Source organism: Scyliorhinus torazame, chromosome 19 (genome assembly GCF_047496885.1).
Source record: "Scyliorhinus torazame isolate Kashiwa2021f chromosome 19, sScyTor2.1, whole genome shotgun sequence".
Lineage (NCBI taxonomy): Eukaryota > Metazoa > Chordata > Chondrichthyes > Carcharhiniformes > Scyliorhinidae > Scyliorhinus > Scyliorhinus torazame.
Genome location: NC_092725.1, coordinates 14,833,958 through 14,853,802, shown reverse-complemented (window position 1 = coordinate 14,853,802; position 19,845 = coordinate 14,833,958). Strand labels below are relative to the sequence as shown.

The following is a 19,845-nucleotide window of genomic DNA, read 5'->3' as shown; positions in this document are numbered from 1 at the left end:
GGACCCAAACCCCTTCCCGTTCACCCCCATTGTACACAATCCCAATGGACCCAAACACCTTCCCATTCACTCCCACTGTACACAATCCCCATGGACCCAAATCCCTTCCCGTTCACTCCCACTGTACACAATCCCAATGGACCCAAACCCCTTCCCGTTCACTCCCGCTGTACACAATCCCAATGGACCCAAACACCTTCCCATTCACTCCCACTGTACACAATCCCAATGGACCCAAACTCCTTCCCGTTCACTCCCACTGTACACAATCCCAATGGACCCAATCCCCTTCCCGTTCACTCCCACTGTACACATTCCCAATGGACCCAAACCCCTTCCCGTTCACTCCCACTGTACACAATCCCAATGGACCCAAACCCCTTCCCGTTCACTCCCACTGTACACATTCCCAATGGACCCAATCCCCTTTATGTTCACTCCCACTGTACACAATCCCAATGGACCCAAACCCCTTCCCGTTCACTCCCACTGTCCACCATCCCAATGGACCCAAATCCCTTCCCGTTCACTCCCACTGTACACAATCCCAATGGACCCAAACCCCTTCCCGTTCACTCCCACTGTACACAATCCCAATGGACCCAAACCCCTTCCCGTTCACTCCCACTGTACACAATCCCAATGGACCCAAACCCCTTCCCGTTCACCCCCATTGTACACAATCCCAATGGACCCAAACACCTTCCCATTCACTCCCACTGTACACAATCCCCATGGACCCAAATCCCTTCCCGTTCACTCCCACTGTACACAATCCCAATGGACCCAAACCCCTTCCCGTTCACTCCCGCTGTACACAATCCCAATGGACCCAAACACCTTCCCATTCACTCCCACTGTACACAATCCCAATGGACCCAAACTCCTTCCCGTTCACTCCCACTGTACACAATCCCAATGGACCCAATCCCCTTCCCGTTCACTCCCACTGTACACATTCCCAATGGACCCAAACCCCTTCCCGTTCACTCCCACTGTACACAATCCCAATGGACCCAAACCCCTTCCCGTTCACTCCCACTGTACACATTCCCAATGGACCCAATCCCCTTTATGTTCACTCCCACTGTACACAATCCCAATGGACCCAAACCCCTTCCCGTTCACTCCCACTGTCCACAATCCCAATGGACCCAAATCCCTTCCCGTTCACTCCCACTGTACACAATCCCAATGGACCCAAACCCCTTCCCGTTCACTCCCACTGTACACAATCCCAATGGACCCAAACCCCTTCCCGTTCACCCCCATTGTACACAATCCCAATGGACCCAAACACCTTCCCATTCACTCCCACTGTACACAATCCCCATGGACCCAAATCCCTTCCCGTTCACTCCCACTGTACACAATCCCAATGGACCCAAACCCCTTCCCGTTCACTCCCGCTGTACACAATCCCAATGGACCCAAACACCTTCCCGTTCACTCCCACTGTACACAATCCCAATGGACCCAAACTCCTTCCCGTTCACTCCCACTGTACACAATCCCAATGGACCCAAATCCCTTCCCGTTCACTCCCACTGTACACAATCCCAATGGACCCAAATCCCTTCCCGTTCACTCCGACTGTACGCAATCCCAATGGAACCAAACCCCTTCCCGTTCACTCCCACTGTACACAATCCCAATGGACCCAAATCCCTTCCCGTTCACTCCCACTGTACACAATCCCAATGGACCCAAATCCCTTCCCGTTCACTCCGACTGTACGCAATCCCAATGGACCCAAACCCCTTCCCGTTCACTCCCACTGTACACAATCCCAATGGACCCAAACCCCTTCCCGTTCACTCCCACTGTACACAATCCCAATGGACCCAAACCCCTTCCCGTTCACCCCCATTGTACACAATCCCAATGGACCCAAACACCTTCCCATTCACTCCCACTGTACACAATCCCCATGGACCCAAATCCCTTCCCGTTCACTCCCACTGTACACAATCCCAATGGACCCAAACCCCTTCCCGTTCACTCCCGCTGTACACAATCCCAATGGACCCAAACACCTTCCCATTCACTCCCACTGTACACAATCCCAATGGACCCAAACCCCTTCCCGTTCACTCCCACTGTACACAATCCCAATGGACCCAAACCCCTTCCCGTTCACTCCCGCTGTACACAATCCCAATGGACCCAAACCCCTTCCCGTTCACCCCCATTGTACACAATCCCAATGGACCCAAACACCTTCCCATTCACTCCCACTGTACACAATCCCAAAGGACCCAAACCCCTTCCCGTTCACTCCCACTGTACACAATCCCAATGGACCCAAACCCCTTCCCGTTCACTCCCACTGTACACAATCCCAATGGACCCAATCCCCTTCCCGTTCACTCCCACTGTACACATTCCCAATGGACCCAAACCCCTTCCCGTTCACTCCCACTGTACACAATCCCAATGGACCCAAACCCCTTCCCGTTCACTCCCACTGTACACATTCCCAATGGACCCAATCCCCTTTATGTTCACTCCCACTGTACACAATCCCAATGGACCCAAACCCCTTCCCGTTCACTCCCACTGTCCACAATCCCAATGGACCCAAATCCCTTCCCGTTCACTCCCACTGTACACAATCCCAATGGACCCAAACCCCTTCCCGTTCACTCCCACTGTACACAATCCCAATGGACCCAAACCCCTTCCCGTTCACCCCCATTGTACACAATCCCAATGGACCCAAACACCTTCCCATTCACTCCCACTGTACACAATCCCCATGGACCCAAATCCCTTCCCGTTCACTCCCACTGTACACAATCCCAATGGACCCAAACCCCTTCCCGTTCACTCCCGCTGTACACAATCCCAATGGACCCAAACACCTTCCCATTCACTCCCACTGTACACAATCCCAATGGACCCAAACTCCTTCCCGTTCACTCCCACTGTACACAATCCCAATGGACCCAATCCCCTTCCCGTTCACTCCCACTGTACACATTCCCAATGGACCCAAACCCCTTCCCGTTCACTCCCACTGTACACAATCCCAATGGACCCAAACCCCTTCCCGTTCACTCCCACTGTACACATTCCCAATGGACCCAATCCCCTTTATGTTCACTCCCACTGTACACAATCCCAATGGACCCAAACCCCTTCCCGTTCACTCCCACTGTCCACAATCCCAATGGACCCAAATCCCTTCCCGTTCACTCCCACTGTACACAATCCCAATGGACCCAAACCCCTTCCCGTTCACTCCCACTGTACACAATCCCAATGGACCCAAACCCCTTCCCGTTCACCCCCATTGTACACAATCCCAATGGACCCAAACACCTTCCCATTCACTCCCACTGTACACAATCCCCATGGACCCAAATCCCTTCCCGTTCACTCCCACTGTACACAATCCCAATGGACCCAAACCCCTTCCCGTTCACTCCCGCTGTACACAATCCCAATGGACCCAAACACCTTCCCATTCACTCCCACTGTACACAATCCCAATGGACCCAAACTCCTTCCCGTTCACTCCCACTGTACACAATCCCAATGGACCCAAATCCCTTCCCGTTCACTCCCACTGTACACAATCCCAATGGACCCAAATCCCTTCCCGTTCACTCCGACTGTACGCAATCCCAATGGAACCAAACCCCTTCCCGTTCACTCCCACTGTACACAATCCCAATGGACCCAAATCCCTTCCCGTTCACTCCCACTGTACACAATCCCAATGGACCCAAATCCCTTCCCGTTCACTCCGACTGTACGCAATCCCAATGGACCCAAACCCCTTCCCGTTCACTCCCACTGTACACAATCCCAATGGACCCAAACCCCTTCCCGTTCACTCCCACTGTACACAATCCCAATGGACCCAAACCCCTTCCCGTTCACCCCCATTGTACACAATCCCAATGGACCCAAACACCTTCCCATTCACTCCCACTGTACACAATCCCCATGGACCCAAATCCCTTCCCGTTCACTCCCACTGTACACAATCCCAATGGACCCAAACCCCTTCCCGTTCACTCCCGCTGTACACAATCCCAATGGACCCAAACACCTTCCCATTCACTCCCACTGTACACAATCCCAATGGACCCAAACTCCTTCCCGTTCACTCCCACTGTACACAATCCCAATGGACCCAAATCCCTTCCCGTTCACTCCCACTGTACACAATCCCAATGGACCCAAATCCCTTCCCGTTCACTCCGACTGTACGCAATCCCAATGGAACCAAACCCCTTCCCGTTCACTCCCACTGTACACAATCCCAATGGACCCAAATCCCTTCCCGTTCACTCCCACTGTACACAATCCCAATGGACCCAAACCCCTTCCCGTTCACTCCCACTGTACACAATCCCAATGGACCCAAACCCCTTCCCGTTCGCTCCCACTGTACACAATCCCAATGGACCCAAACCCCTTCCCGTTCACTCCCACTGTACACAATCCCAATGGACCCAAACCCCTTCCCGTTCACTCCCACTGTACACAATCCCAATGGACCCAAACCCCTTCCCGTTCACTCCCACTGTACACAATCCCAATGGACCCAATCCCCTTCCCGTTCGCTCCCACTGTACACAATCCCAATGGACCCAAACCCCTTCCCGTTCACCCCCACTGTGCACAATCCCAATGGACCCAATCCCCTTCCCGTTCACTCCCACTGTACACAATCCCAATGGACCCAATCCCCTTCCCGTTCACTCCCACTGTACACAATCCCAATGGACCCAATCCCCTTCCCGTTCACCCCCACTGTGCACAATCCCAATGGACCCAATCCCCTTCCCGTTCACTCCCACTGTGCACAATCCCAATGGACCCAAACCCCTTCCCGTTCACTCCCACTGTACACAATCCCAATGATCCCAAACCCCTTCCCGTTCACTCCCACTGTACACAATCCCAATGATCCCAAACCCCTTCCCGTTCACTCCCACTGTACACATTCCCAATGGACCCAAACCCCTTCCCGTTCACTCCCACTGTACACAATCCCAATGGACCCAAACCCCTTCCCGTTCACTCCCACTGTACACATTCCCAATGGACCCAATCCCCTTTATGTTCACTCCCACTGTACACAATCCCAATGGACCCAAACCCCTTCCCGTTCACTCCCACTGTCCACAATCCCAATGGACCCAATCCCCTTCCCGTTCACTCCCACTGTACACAATCCCAATGGACCCAATCCCCTTCCCGTTCACTCCCACTGTACACAATCCCAATGGACCCAATCCCCTTCCCGTTCACTCCCACTGTACACAATCCCAATGGACCCAATCCCCTTCCCGTTCACCCCCACTGTGCACAATCCCAATGGACCCAATCCCCTTCCCGTTCACTCCCACTGTGCACAATCCCAATGGACCCAAACCCCTTCCCGTTCACTCCCACTGTACACAATCCCAATGATCCCAAACCCCTTCCCGTTCACTCCCACTGTACACAATCCCAATGATCCCAAACCCCTTCCCGTTCACTCCCACTGTACACATTCCCAATGGACCCAAACCCCTTCCCGTTCACTCCCACTGTACACAATCCCAATGGACCCAAACCCCTTCCCGTTCACTCCCACTGTACACATTCCCAATGGACCCAATCCCCTTTATGTTCACTCCCACTGTACACAATCCCAATGGACCCAAACCCCTTCCCGTTCACTCCCACTGTCCACAATCCCAATGGACCCAATCCCCTTCCCGTTCACTCCCACTGTACACAATCCCAATGGACCCAATCCCCTTCCCGTTCACTCCCACTCTACACAATCCCAATGGACCCAATCCCCTTCCCGTTCACTCCCACTGTACACATTCCCAATGGACCCAAACCCCTTCCCGTTCACTCCCACTGTACACAATCCCAATGGACCCAAACCCCTTCCCGTTCACTCCCACTGTACACATTCCCAATGGACCCAATCCCCTTTATGTTCACTCCCACTGTACACAATCCCAATGGACCCAAACCCCTTCCCGTTCACTCCCACTGTCCACAATCCCAATGGACCCAAATCCCTTCCCGTTCACTCCCACTGTACACAATCCCAATGGACCCAAACCCCTTCCCGTTCACTCCCACTGTACACAATCCCAATGGACCCAAACCCCTTCCCGTTCACCCCCATTGTACACAATCCCAATGGACCCAAACACCTTCCCATTCACTCCCACTGTACACAATCCCCATGGACCCAAATCCCTTCCCGTTCACTCCCACTGTACACAATCCCAATGGACCCAAACCCCTTCCCGTTCACTCCCGCTGTACACAATCCCAATGGACCCAAACACCTTCCCATTCACTCCCACTGTACACAATCCCAATGGACCCAAACTCCTTCCCGTTCACTCCCACTGTACACAATCCCAATGGACCCAAATCCCTTCCCGTTCACTCCCACTGTACACAATCCCAATGGACCCAAATCCCTTCCCGTTCACTCCGACTGTACGCAATCCCAATGGAACCAAACCCCTTCCCGTTCACTCCCACTGTACACAATCCCAATGGACCCAAATCCCTTCCCGTTCACTCCCACTGTACACAATCCCAATGGACCCAAATCCCTTCCCGTTCACTCCGACTGTACGCAATCCCAATGGACCCAAACCCCTTCCCGTTCACTCCCACTGTACACAATCCCAATGGACCCAAACCCCTTCCCGTTCACTCCCACTGTACACAATCCCAATGGACCCAAACCCCTTCCCGTTCACCCCCATTGTACACAATCCCAATGGACCCAAACACCTTCCCATTCACTCCCACTGTACACAATCCCCATGGACCCAAATCCCTTCCCGTTCACTCCCACTGTACACAATCCCAATGGACCCAAACCCCTTCCCGTTCACTCCCGCTGTACACAATCCCAATGGACCCAAACACCTTCCCATTCACTCCCACTGTACACAATCCCAATGGACCCAAACTCCTTCCCGTTCACTCCCACTGTACACAATCCCAATGGACCCAAATCCCTTCCCGTTCACTCCCACTGTACACAATCCCAATGGACCCAAATCCCTTCCCGTTCACTCCGACTGTACGCAATCCCAATGGAACCAAACCCCTTCCCGTTCACTCCCACTGTACACAATCCCAATGGACCCAAATCCCTTCCCGTTCACTCCCACTGTACACAATCCCAATGGACCCAAATCCCTTCCCGTTCACTCCGACTGTACGCAATCCCAATGGACCCAAACCCCTTCCCGTTCACTCCCACTGTACGCAATCCCAATGGACCCAAACCCCTTCCCGTTCACTCCCACTGTACACAATCCCAATGGACCCAATCCCCTTCCCGTTCGCTCCCACTGTACACAATCCCAATGGACCCAAACCCCTTCCCGTTCACCCCCACTGTGCACAATCCCAATGGACCCAATCCCCTTCCCGTTCACTCCCACTGTACACAATCCCAATGGACCCAATCCCCTTCCCGTTCACTCCCACTGTACACAATCCCAATGGACCCAATCCCCTTCCCGTTCACCCCCACTGTGCACAATCCCAATGGACCCAATCCCCTTCCCGTTCACTCCCACTGTGCACAATCCCAATGGACCCAAACCCCTTCCCGTTCACTCCCACTGTACACAATCCCAATGATCCCAAACCCCTTCCCGTTCACTCCCACTGTACACAATCCCAATGATCCCAAACCCCTTCCCGTTCACTCCCACTGTACACATTCCCAATGGACCCAAACCCCTTCCCGTTCACTCCCACTGTACACAATCCCAATGGACCCAAACCCCTTCCCGTTCACTCCCACTGTACACATTCCCAATGGACCCAATCCCCTTTATGTTCACTCCCACTGTACACAATCCCAATGGACCCAAACCCCTTCCCGTTCACTCCCACTGTCCACAATCCCAATGGACCCAATCCCCTTCCCGTTCACTCCCACTGTACACAATCCCAATGGACCCAATCCCCTTCCCGTTCACTCCCACTCTACACAATCCCAATGGACCCAATCCCCTTCCCGTTCACTCCCACTGTACACATTCCCAATGGACCCAAACCCCTTCCCGTTCACTCCCACTGTACACAATCCCAATGGACCCAAACCCCTTCCCGTTCACTCCCACTGTACACATTCCCAATGGACCCAATCCCCTTTATGTTCACTCCCACTGTACACAATCCCAATGGACCCAAACCCCTTCCCGTTCACTCCCACTGTCCACAATCCCAATGGACCCAAATCCCTTCCCGTTCACTCCCACTGTACACAATCCCAATGGACCCAAACCCCTTCCCGTTCACTCCCACTGTACACAATCCCAATGGACCCAAACCCCTTCCCGTTCACCCCCATTGTACACAATCCCAATGGACCCAAACACCTTCCCATTCACTCCCACTGTACACAATCCCCATGGACCCAAATCCCTTCCCGTTCACTCCCACTGTACACAATCCCAATGGACCCAAACCCCTTCCCGTTCACTCCCGCTGTACACAATCCCAATGGACCCAAACACCTTCCCATTCACTCCCACTGTACACAATCCCAATGGACCCAAACTCCTTCCCGTTCACTCCCACTGTACACAATCCCAATGGACCCAAATCCCTTCCCGTTCACTCCCACTGTACACAATCCCAATGGACCCAAATCCCTTCCCGTTCACTCCGACTGTACGCAATCCCAATGGAACCAAACCCCTTCCCGTTCACTCCCACTGTACACAATCCCAATGGACCCAAATCCCTTCCCGTTCACTCCCACTGTACACAATCCCAATGGACCCAAATCCCTTCCCGTTCACTCCGACTGTACGCAATCCCAATGGACCCAAACCCCTTCCCGTTCACTCCCACTGTACACAATCCCAATGGACCCAAACCCCTTCCCGTTCACTCCCACTGTACACAATCCCAATGGACCCAAACCCCTTCCCGTTCACCCCCATTGTACACAATCCCAATGGACCCAAACACCTTCCCATTCACTCCCACTGTACACAATCCCCATGGACCCAAATCCCTTCCCGTTCACTCCCACTGTACACAATCCCAATGGACCCAAACCCCTTCCCGTTCACTCCCGCTGTACACAATCCCAATGGACCCAAACACCTTCCCATTCACTCCCACTGTACACAATCCCAATGGACCCAAACTCCTTCCCGTTCACTCCCACTGTACACAATCCCAATGGACCCAAATCCCTTCCCGTTCACTCCCACTGTACACAATCCCAATGGACCCAAATCCCTTCCCGTTCACTCCGACTGTACGCAATCCCAATGGAACCAAACCCCTTCCCGTTCACTCCCACTGTACACAATCCCAATGGACCCAAATCCCTTCCCGTTCACTCCCACTGTACACAATCCCAATGGACCCAAATCCCTTCCCGTTCACTCCGACTGTACGCAATCCCAATGGACCCAAACCCCTTCCCGTTCACTCCCACTGTACGCAATCCCAATGGACCCAAACCCCTTCCCGTTCACTCCCAATGTACACAATCCCAATGGATCCAAACCCCTTCCCGTTCACTCCCACTGTACACAATCCCAATGGACCCAAACCCCTTCCCGTTCATTCCCACTGTACACAATCCCAATGGACCCAAACCCCTTCCCATTCACTCCCACTCTACACAATCCCAATGGACCCAAACCCCTTCCCGTTCACTCCCACTGTACACAATCCCAATGGACCCAAACCCCTTCCCGTTCACTCCCACTGTACACAATCCCAATGGACCCAATCCCCTTCCCGTTCACTCCCACTGTACACAATCCCAATGGACCCAAACCCCTTCCCGTTCACTCCCACTGTACACAATCCCAATGGACCCAAACCCCTTCCCGTTCACCCCCACTGTGCACAATCCCAATGGACCCAATCCCCTTCCCGTTCACTCCCACTGTACACAATCCCAATGGACCCAATCCCCTTCCCGTTCACTCCCACTGTACACAATCCCAATGGACCCAATCCCCTTCCCGTTCACCCCCACTGTGCACAATCCCAATGGACCCAATCCCCTTCCCGTTCACTCCCACTGTGCACAATCCCAATGGACCCAAACCCCTTCCCGTTCACTCCCACTGTACACAATCCCAATGATCCCAAACCCCTTCCCGTTCACTCCCACTGTACACAATCCCAATGATCCCAAACCCCTTCCCGTTCACTCCCACTGTACACATTCCCAATGGACCCAAACCCCTTCCCGTTCACTCCCACTGTACACAATCCCAATGGACCCAAACCCCTTCCCGTTCACTCCCACTGTACACATTCCCAATGGACCCAATCCCCTTTATGTTCACTCCCACTGTACACAATCCCAATGGACCCAAACCCCTTCCCGTTCACTCCCACTGTCCACAATCCCAATGGACCCAATCCCCTTCCCGTTCACTCCCACTGTACACAATCCCAATGGACCCAATCCCCTTCCCGTTCACTCCCACTCTACACAATCCCAATGGACCCAATCCCCTTCCCGTTCACTCCCACTGTACACATTCCCAATGGACCCAAACCCCTTCCCGTTCACTCCCACTGTACACAATCCCAATGGACCCAAACCCCTTCCCGTTCACTCCCACTGTACACATTCCCAATGGACCCAATCCCCTTTATGTTCACTCCCACTGTACACAATCCCAATGGACCCAAACCCCTTCCCGTTCACTCCCACTGTCCACAATCCCAATGGACCCAAATCCCTTCCCGTTCACTCCCACTGTACACAATCCCAATGGACCCAAACCCCTTCCCGTTCACTCCCACTGTACACAATCCCAATGGACCCAAACCCCTTCCCGTTCACCCCCATTGTACACAATCCCAATGGACCCAAACACCTTCCCATTCACTCCCACTGTACACAATCCCCATGGACCCAAATCCCTTCCCGTTCACTCCCACTGTACACAATCCCAATGGACCCAAACCCCTTCCCGTTCACTCCCGCTGTACACAATCCCAATGGACCCAAACACCTTCCCATTCACTCCCACTGTACACAATCCCAATGGACCCAAACTCCTTCCCGTTCACTCCCACTGTACACAATCCCAATGGACCCAAATCCCTTCCCGTTCACTCCCACTGTACACAATCCCAATGGACCCAAATCCCTTCCCGTTCACTCCGACTGTACGCAATCCCAATGGAACCAAACCCCTTCCCGTTCACTCCCACTGTACACAATCCCAATGGACCCAAATCCCTTCCCGTTCACTCCCACTGTACACAATCCCAATGGACCCAAATCCCTTCCCGTTCACTCCGACTGTACGCAATCCCAATGGACCCAAACCCCTTCCCGTTCACTCCCACTGTACACAATCCCAATGGACCCAAACCCCTTCCCGTTCACTCCCACTGTACACAATCCCAATGGACCCAAACCCCTTCCCGTTCACCCCCATTGTACACAATCCCAATGGACCCAAACACCTTCCCATTCACTCCCACTGTACACAATCCCCATGGACCCAAATCCCTTCCCGTTCACTCCCACTGTACACAATCCCAATGGACCCAAACCCCTTCCCGTTCACTCCCGCTGTACACAATCCCAATGGACCCAAACACCTTCCCATTCACTCCCACTGTACACAATCCCAATGGACCCAAACTCCTTCCCGTTCACTCCCACTGTACACAATCCCAATGGACCCAAATCCCTTCCCGTTCACTCCCACTGTACACAATCCCAATGGACCCAAATCCCTTCCCGTTCACTCCGACTGTACGCAATCCCAATGGAACCAAACCCCTTCCCGTTCACTCCCACTGTACACAATCCCAATGGACCCAAATCCCTTCCCGTTCACTCCCACTGTACACAATCCCAATGGACCCAAATCCCTTCCCGTTCACTCCGACTGTACGCAATCCCAATGGACCCAAACCCCTTCCCGTTCACTCCCACTGTACGCAATCCCAATGGACCCAAACCCCTTCCCGTTCACTCCCAATGTACACAATCCCAATGGATCCAAACCCCTTCCCGTTCACTCCCACTGTACACAATCCCAATGGACCCAAACCCCTTCCCGTTCATTCCCACTGTACACAATCCCAATGGACCCAAACCCCTTCCCATTCACTCCCACTCTACACAATCCCAATGGACCCAAACCCCTTCCCGTTCACTCCCACTGTACACAATCCCAATGGACCCAAACCCCTTCCTGTTCTCTCCCACTGTTCACAATCCCAATGGACACAAACCCCTTCCCGTTCACTCGCAATGGACCCAAACTCCTTCCCGTTCACTCCCACTGGACACGATCCCAATGGACCCAAACCCCTTCCCGTTCACTCCCATTGTACACGATCCCAATGGACCCAAACTCCTTTCCGTTCACTCCCACTGTTCACAATCCCAACGGACCCAAACCCCTTCCCATTCACTCCCACTGTGCACAATGCCAATGGACCCAAACCCCTTCCCGTTCACTCCCACTGTACACAATCCCAATGGACCCAAACCCCTTCCCGTTCACTCCCACTGTACACAATCCCAATGGACCCAAACCCCTTCCTATTCACTCCCACTGTACACAATCCCAATGGACCCAAACCCCTTCCTATTCACTCCCACTGTGCACAATCCCAATGGACCCAAACCCCTTCCCGTTCACTCCCACTGTGCACAATCCCAATGGACCCAAACCCCTTCCCGTTCACTCCCACTGTACACAATCCCAATGGACCCAAACCCCTTCCCGTTCACTCCCACTGTGCACAATCCCAATGGACACAAACCCCTTCCCGTTCACTCGCAATGAACCCAAACCCCTTCCCGTTCACTTCGCAATGGACCCAAACCCCTTCCCATTCACTCCTACTGTGCACAATCCCAATGGACCCAAACTCCTTCCCATTCACTCCCACTGTACACAATCCCAATGGACCCAAACTCCTTCCCGTTCACTCCCACTGTACACAATCCCAATGGACCCAAACCCCTTCCCGTTCACTCCCATTGTACACGATCCCAATGGACCCAAACCCCTTCCCGTTCACTCCCACTGTACACAATCCCAATTGACCCAAACTCCTTCCCGTTCACTCCCATTGTACACGATCCCAATGGACCCAAACTCCTTTCCGTTCACTCCCACTGTTCACAATCCCAATAGATCCAAACCCCTTCCCGTTCACTCCCACTGTACGCAATCCCAATGGACCCAAACCCCTTCCCATTCACTCCCACTGTACACAATCCCAATGGAACCAAACCCCTTCCTGTTCACTCCCACTGTACACAATCCCAATGGATCCAAACCCCTTCCCGTTCACTCCCACTGTACACAATCCCAATGGACCCAAACCCCTTCCCGTTCACTCCCACTGTACACAATCCCAATGGACCCAAACCCCTTCCCGTTCACTCCCACTGGACACGATCCAAATGGACCCAAACCCCTTCCCGTTCATCCCATTGTACACGATCCCAATGGACCCAAACTCCTTTCCGTTCACTCCCACTGTTCACAATCCCAATGGACCCAAACCCCTTCCTATTCACTCCCACTGTACACAATCGCAATGGACCCAAACCCCTTCCCGTTCACTCCCACTGTACACAATCCCAATGGACCCAAACCCCTTCCTATTCACTCCCACTGTACACAATCCCAATGGACCCAAACCCCTTCCTATTCACTCCCACTGTACACAATCCCAATGGACCCAAACTCCTTTCCATTCACTCCCACTGTAGACAATCCCAATGGACCCAAACCCCTTCCCGTTCGCTCCCACTGTCCACAATCCCAGTGGACCCAAACTCCTTTCCGTTCACTCCCACTGTACACAATCCCAATGGACCCAAACTCCTTTCCGTTCACTCCCACTGTACACAATCCCAATGGACCCAAACTCCTTCCCGTTCACTCCCACTGAACACAATCCCAATGGACCCAAACCCCTTCCTATTCACTCCCACTGTACACAATCCCAATGAACCCAAACTCCTTCCCGTTCACTCCCACTGTACACAATCCCAATGGACCCAAACTCCTTCCAGTTCACTCCCACTGTACACCATCTCAATGGACCCAAACTCCTTCCCGTTCACTCCCACTGAACACAATCCCAATGGACCCAAACCCCTTCCCGTTCACTCCCACTGTACACAATCCCAATGGACCCAAACCCCTTCCCGTTCACCCCCATTGTACACAATCCCAATGGACCCAAACACCTTCCCATTCACTCCCACTGTACACAATCCCCATGGACCCAAATCCCTTCCCGTTCACTCCCACTGTACACAATCCCAATGGACCCAAACTCCTTCCCGTTCACTCCCACTGTACACAATCCCAATGGACCCAAATCCCTTCCCGTTCACTCCCACTGTACACAATCCCAATGGACCCAAATCCCTTCCCGTTCACTCCGACTGTACGCAATCCCAATGGACCCAAACCCCTTCCCGTTCACTCCCACTGTACGCAATCCCAATGGACCCAAACCCCTTCCCGTTCACTCCCAATGTACACAATCCCAATGGATCCAAACCCCTTCCCGTTCACTCTCACTGTACACAATCCCAATGGAACCAAACCCCTTCCCGTTCACTCCCACTGTACACAATCCCAATGGACCCAAATCCCTTCCCGTTCACTCACACTGTACACAATCCCAATGGACCCAAATCCCTTCCCGTTCACTCCGACTGTACGCAATCCCAATGGACCCAAACCCCTTCCCGTTCACTCCCACTGTACGCAATCCCAATGGACCCAAACCCCTTCCCGTTCACTCCCAATGTACACAATCCCAATGGATCCAAACCCCTTCCCGTTCACTCCCACTGTACACAATCCCAATGGACCCAAACCCCTTCCCGTTCATTCCCACTGTACACAATCCCAATGGACCCAAACCCCTTCCCATTCACTCCCACTCTACACAATCCCAATGGACCCAAACCCCTTCCCGTTCACTCCCACTGTACACAAACCCAATGAACCCAAACCCCTTCCTGTTCACTCCCACTGTACACAATCCCAATGGACCCAAACTCCTTCCCGTTCGCTCCCACTGTCCACAACCCCAATGGACCAAATGCAGCCAAGTTGTGCATAGCAGGATCCCACGTACAGCACGCTGCTCACGGAGCATTTCAAAAATGTTGGTAGCGAGGGTCACCGGTGTGTCTGCGCTGACGGCTGTCACTCGCCTGAGCGATCCCGATTCCCTCTCCGGCTGGCTCCAATTTTCTATCTCTCTCTGGGAACCCAATCGAACACTCTGAACATATCGAATACTCCCTCCCCGCGCCCCCTCCCTCCCCGCGCCCCCCTCCCTCCCCGCGCCCCCTCCCTCCCCGCGCCCCCCTCCCTCCCCGCGCCCCCTCCCTCCCCGCGCCCCCTCCCTCCCCGCGCCCCCTCCCTCCCCGCGCCCCCTCCCTCCCCGCGCCCCCTCCCTCCCCGCGCCCCCTCCCTCCCCGCGCCCCCTCCCTCCCCGCGCCCCCTCCCTCCCCGCGCCCCCTCCCTCCCCGCGCCCCCTCCCTCCCCGCGCCCCCTCCCTCCCCGCGCCCCCTCCCTCCCCGCGCCCCCTCCCTCCCCGCGCCCCCTCCCTCCCCGCGCCCCCTCCCTCCCCGCGCCCCCCTCCCTCCCCGCGCCCCCTCCCTCCCCGCGCCCCCTCCCTCCCCGCGCCCCCTCCCTCCCCGCGCCCCCTCCCTCCCCGCGCCCCCTCCCTCCCCGCGCCCCCCTCCCTCCCCGCGCCCCCTCCCTCCCCGCGCCCCCTCCCTCCCCGCGCCCCCTCCCTCCCCGCGCCCCCTCCCTCCCCGCGCCCCCTCCCTCCCCGCGCGCCCCCTCCCTCCCCGCGGGCCCACCCCCTCCCCGCGGGCCCACCCCCTCCCCGCGGCCCCTCCCCCCCGGCGGCCCCTCCCCCCCGGCGGCCCCTCCCCCCCGGCGGCCCCTCCCCCCGGCGGCCCCTCCCCCCCGGCGGCCCCTCCCTCCCGGCGGCCCCCTCCCTCCCCGCCCCACACACCCTCACTCTAATTCAGTGCAACCCTTCACAGAGTAAGAATCTATCTCCCCCCCCCCCCCTCTCCCGTCCACTCTCCTCTGGCACGGCCACTGACGATGCCTCACTCCTGCTTCCTCTCTCAACCTTGATTCTTATTTTGTGTCGGCAGAACCAGATTGGACATCCCGGAAATCAACAACTTGGCTCTGAACCAGAAGGTGGGTTTCATCAAAAAAACACTCCCAGGACAGGTACAGCACGGGGTTAGATACAGAGTAAAGCTCCCTCTACACTGTCCCCATCAAACTCTCCCAGGACAGGTACAGCACGGGGTTAGATACAGAGTAAAACTCCCTCTGCACTGTCCCCATCAAACACTCCCAGGACAGGTACAGCAAGGGGTTAGATACAGAGTAAAGCTCCCTCTACACTGTCCTCATCAAACACTCCCAGGACAGGTACAGCACGGGGTTAGATACAGAGTAAAACTCCCTCTACACTGTCCCCATCAAACACTCCCAGAACAGGTACAGCACGGGGTTAGATACAGAGTAAAGCTCCCTCTACACTGTCCCCATCAAACACTCCCAGGACAGGTACAGCACGGGGTTAGATACAGAGTAAAACTCCCTCTACACTGTCCCCATCAAACACTCCCAGGACGGGTACAACACGGGGTTAGATACAGAGTAAAGCTCCCTCTACACTGTCCCCATCAAACACTCCCAGGACGGGTACAGCACGGGGTTAGATACAGAGTAAAGCTCCCTCTACACTCTCCCCATCAAACACTCCCAGGACAGGTACAGCACGGGGTTAGATACAGGGTAAAACTCCCTCTGCACTGTCCCCATCAAACACTCCCAGGACGGGTACAACACGGGGTTAGATACAGAGTAAAGCTCCCTCTACACTGTCCCCATCAAACACTCCCAGGACAGGTACAGCACGGGGTTAGATACAGGGTAAAGCTCCCTCTACACTGTCCCCATCAAACACTCCCAGGACATGTACAGCACGGGGTTAGATACAGAGTAAAGCTCCCTCTGCACTGTCCCCATCAAACACTCCCAGGACAGGTACAGCACGGGGTTAGATACAGGGTAAAGCTCCCTCTACACTGTCCCCATCAAACACTCCCAGGACAGGTGCAGCACGGGGTTAGATACAGGGTAAAGCTCCCTCTACACTGTCCCCATCAAACACTCCCATGAGAGGTACAGCACTGGGTTAGATACAGAGTAAAGCATCCTCTACACTGTCCCCATCAAATACTCCCAGGACAGGTACAGCACAGGGTTAGATACAGAGTAAAGCTCCCTCTACTCTGTTCCCATTAAACACTCCCAGGGCAGGTCCAGAACGGGGTTAGATACAGAGTAAAGCTCCAGCTACACTGTCCCCATCAAACACTCCCAGGACAGGTACAGCACGGGGTTAGATACAGAGTAAAGCACCCTCCACACTGTCCCCATCAAACACTTCCAGGACAGGTGCAGCATGGGGTTAGATACAGAGTAAAGGTCCCTCTACACTGTCCCGATCAAACACTCCCAGGACAGGTACAACACTGGGTTAGATACAGATTAAAACTCCCTCTACACTCTCCCCATCAAACACTCCAGGACACCTAACCCCGAGTTTGAATAGAAACAATGCTTTATATTTCTCTCTCTCTCTCTCTCTCTCTCTCTCTCTTCATCCCTGCCGCCTCCGCTAACCGTCTCTACCACTCCCTCTCTCTTACTGCCCTTTGAGTACCAGCTGCTCACTGATGCTCTCTCTTTATGTGTCTCTGTCTCTCCCCCTCTCAGGATAACAGTCTGCTAATGGCCTGTGGGGACAACACCATCCAGGTCATGGACTTGGAGAACGGCGTGTTCACGGTGAGTGTCATGTCGCCGTACCCCACCCCCACCCCCCTCAGACCAGACGGTGCTGGTGTTGCGAATGTCCGAGGCCACAAAACCCTCTGCCGCCCCCACCCCGCTGAAAACGCGGTCGATGATACAGAGGGCGGGAAGCAAGGGGAGGGTGCGGCTGGTTTGATGGTGGTTCTTCCGTGACTTCTTGTCAGGGGGGCTGTCATTAGGTCCTCCCACTTCTCTAACCCCCCCCCCAATCTGGAGGAACCTGGGTCAGTTCTGGGCACCGCTCACTGGGGAGGTGATTCTGTCCTTGGACGCAGAGCTGTGTCGATTCCCTAGAATGATCAAACAAGTTAAATTCCGAGGACCGTATGTGCAGAAAGTGTGCCCCCTCGAGCCTGGGAGATTAAGGGGTGATCCGATCGAGGGGTTTCAGATGATTCAAAGATTAGACAAGGTCGAGGGAAAGGGAGAGGGAGAAACGATTCCCCCTAGTGGGGAAGAACTTTCAACGACAAACCATAGGTGATATCAGGGACACCTCACAAACAGTGGAAGTTGAAATGTGGAAGTCTCTTTCTGTCCCCCCCCACCCCCTCAAATAAAGCCATTGAGGTGAGGAGGGGTCAATTGGAGATATTGTTGGACTGATGTGGGCATCCAAGGCTACGGAAATTAAAGTGGCTCGACATGGTTAAAACACAGATCTGCCATTGTCTGCCGTATGTTGGAATAAGCCGAGAATGGGCTGTTCCTGTGTAACAGGCTCGAGAGGGGCTGAATGGGCCGCCTCCTGTTCCTGTGTAACAGGCTCGAGAGGGCCTGAATAGGCCTCCTCCTGTTCCTGTGTAACAGGCTCGAGAGGGCCTGAATAGGCCTCCTCCTGTTCCTGTGTAACAGGCTGGAGAGGGGCTGAATGGGGCCTCCTCCTGTTCCTGTGTAACAGGCTGGAGAGGGGGCTGAATGGGCCTCCTCCTGTTCCTGTGTGACAGACTCGAGAGGGGCTGAATGGGCCTCCTCCTGATCCTGTGTAACAGCCTCGAGAGGGGCTGAATGGGCCTCCCCCTGTTCCTGTGTAACAGGCTAGAGGGGCTGAATGGGCCTCCTCCTGTTCCTGTGTAACAGGCTCGAGGGGCTGAATGTGCATCCCTGCTGTTCCTGTGTAACAGGCTGGAGAGGGGCTGAATGGGCCTCCTCCTGTTCCTGTGTAACAGGCACGAGAGGGGCTGAATGGGCCTCCTCCTGTTCCTGTGTAACAGGCTGGAGAGGGGCTGAATGGGCCTCCTCCTGTTCCTATGTAACAGGCACGAGAGGGGCTGAATGGGCCTCCTCCTGTTCCTGTGTAACAGGCTCGAGGGGCTGAATGGGCCTCCTGCTGTTCCTGTGTAACAGGCTGGAGAGGGGCTGAATGGGCCTCCTCCTGTTCCTGTGTGACAGACTCGAGAGGGGCTGAATGGGCCCTCCTCCTGTTCCTGTGTGACAGACTCGAGAGGGGCTGAATGGGCCGCCTCCTGTTCCTGTGTGACAGACTCGAGAGGGGCTGAATGGGCCTCCTCAGATTGTGGGCCCTTGCGCAGAGTGGGGCAGAGGCCCAGGTTTGGGGATGTTTTAAGATGTGGGGACTTGTGTGGGGGAACAGATAGACGGTTGCGTGCGTGGGCAACAGGGAGGAGGTGAGGGAGAGGTGGGGTGGGGAGTGCCAGTGTTGGCAGATGACCCTGTTTAACCCCGTGCTTGTCTTCATCTATACCCCCTACACGCACACACAACAGCACACCCTGAAGGGCCACAAGGATTATGTCCACTGCCTGGCACTCAGGGATGCATACAAGGAATGCATCTCAGGAAGCGAAGATGGCACTGTCAGGCTTTGGGGTAAGAATTCAATCGAATGGCATGAGCTAGATTTCATATCGCTCCATTGGATTGTGTACAGTGGGAGTGAACGGGAAGGGGTTTTGGGTCCATTGGG

The 19,845-nt window shown here is 54.8% G+C and overlaps 1 protein-coding gene across 1 annotated transcript in view; it reads left to right on the top strand.

The window, feature by feature from the left end:
- Positions 1–19,845, top strand: part of thoc6 (THO complex 6) — a 96,044-nt gene that overhangs the window by 62,977 nt on the left and 13,222 nt on the right. The window contains exons 6-8 of the mRNA XM_072485423.1: positions 16,175–16,223; positions 17,820–17,891; positions 19,646–19,748. Coding sequence (XP_072341524.1) covers positions 16,175–16,223; positions 17,820–17,891; positions 19,646–19,748 — 224 coding nt within the window. The remainder of the gene's footprint in view (positions 1–16,174; positions 16,224–17,819; positions 17,892–19,645; positions 19,749–19,845) is intronic.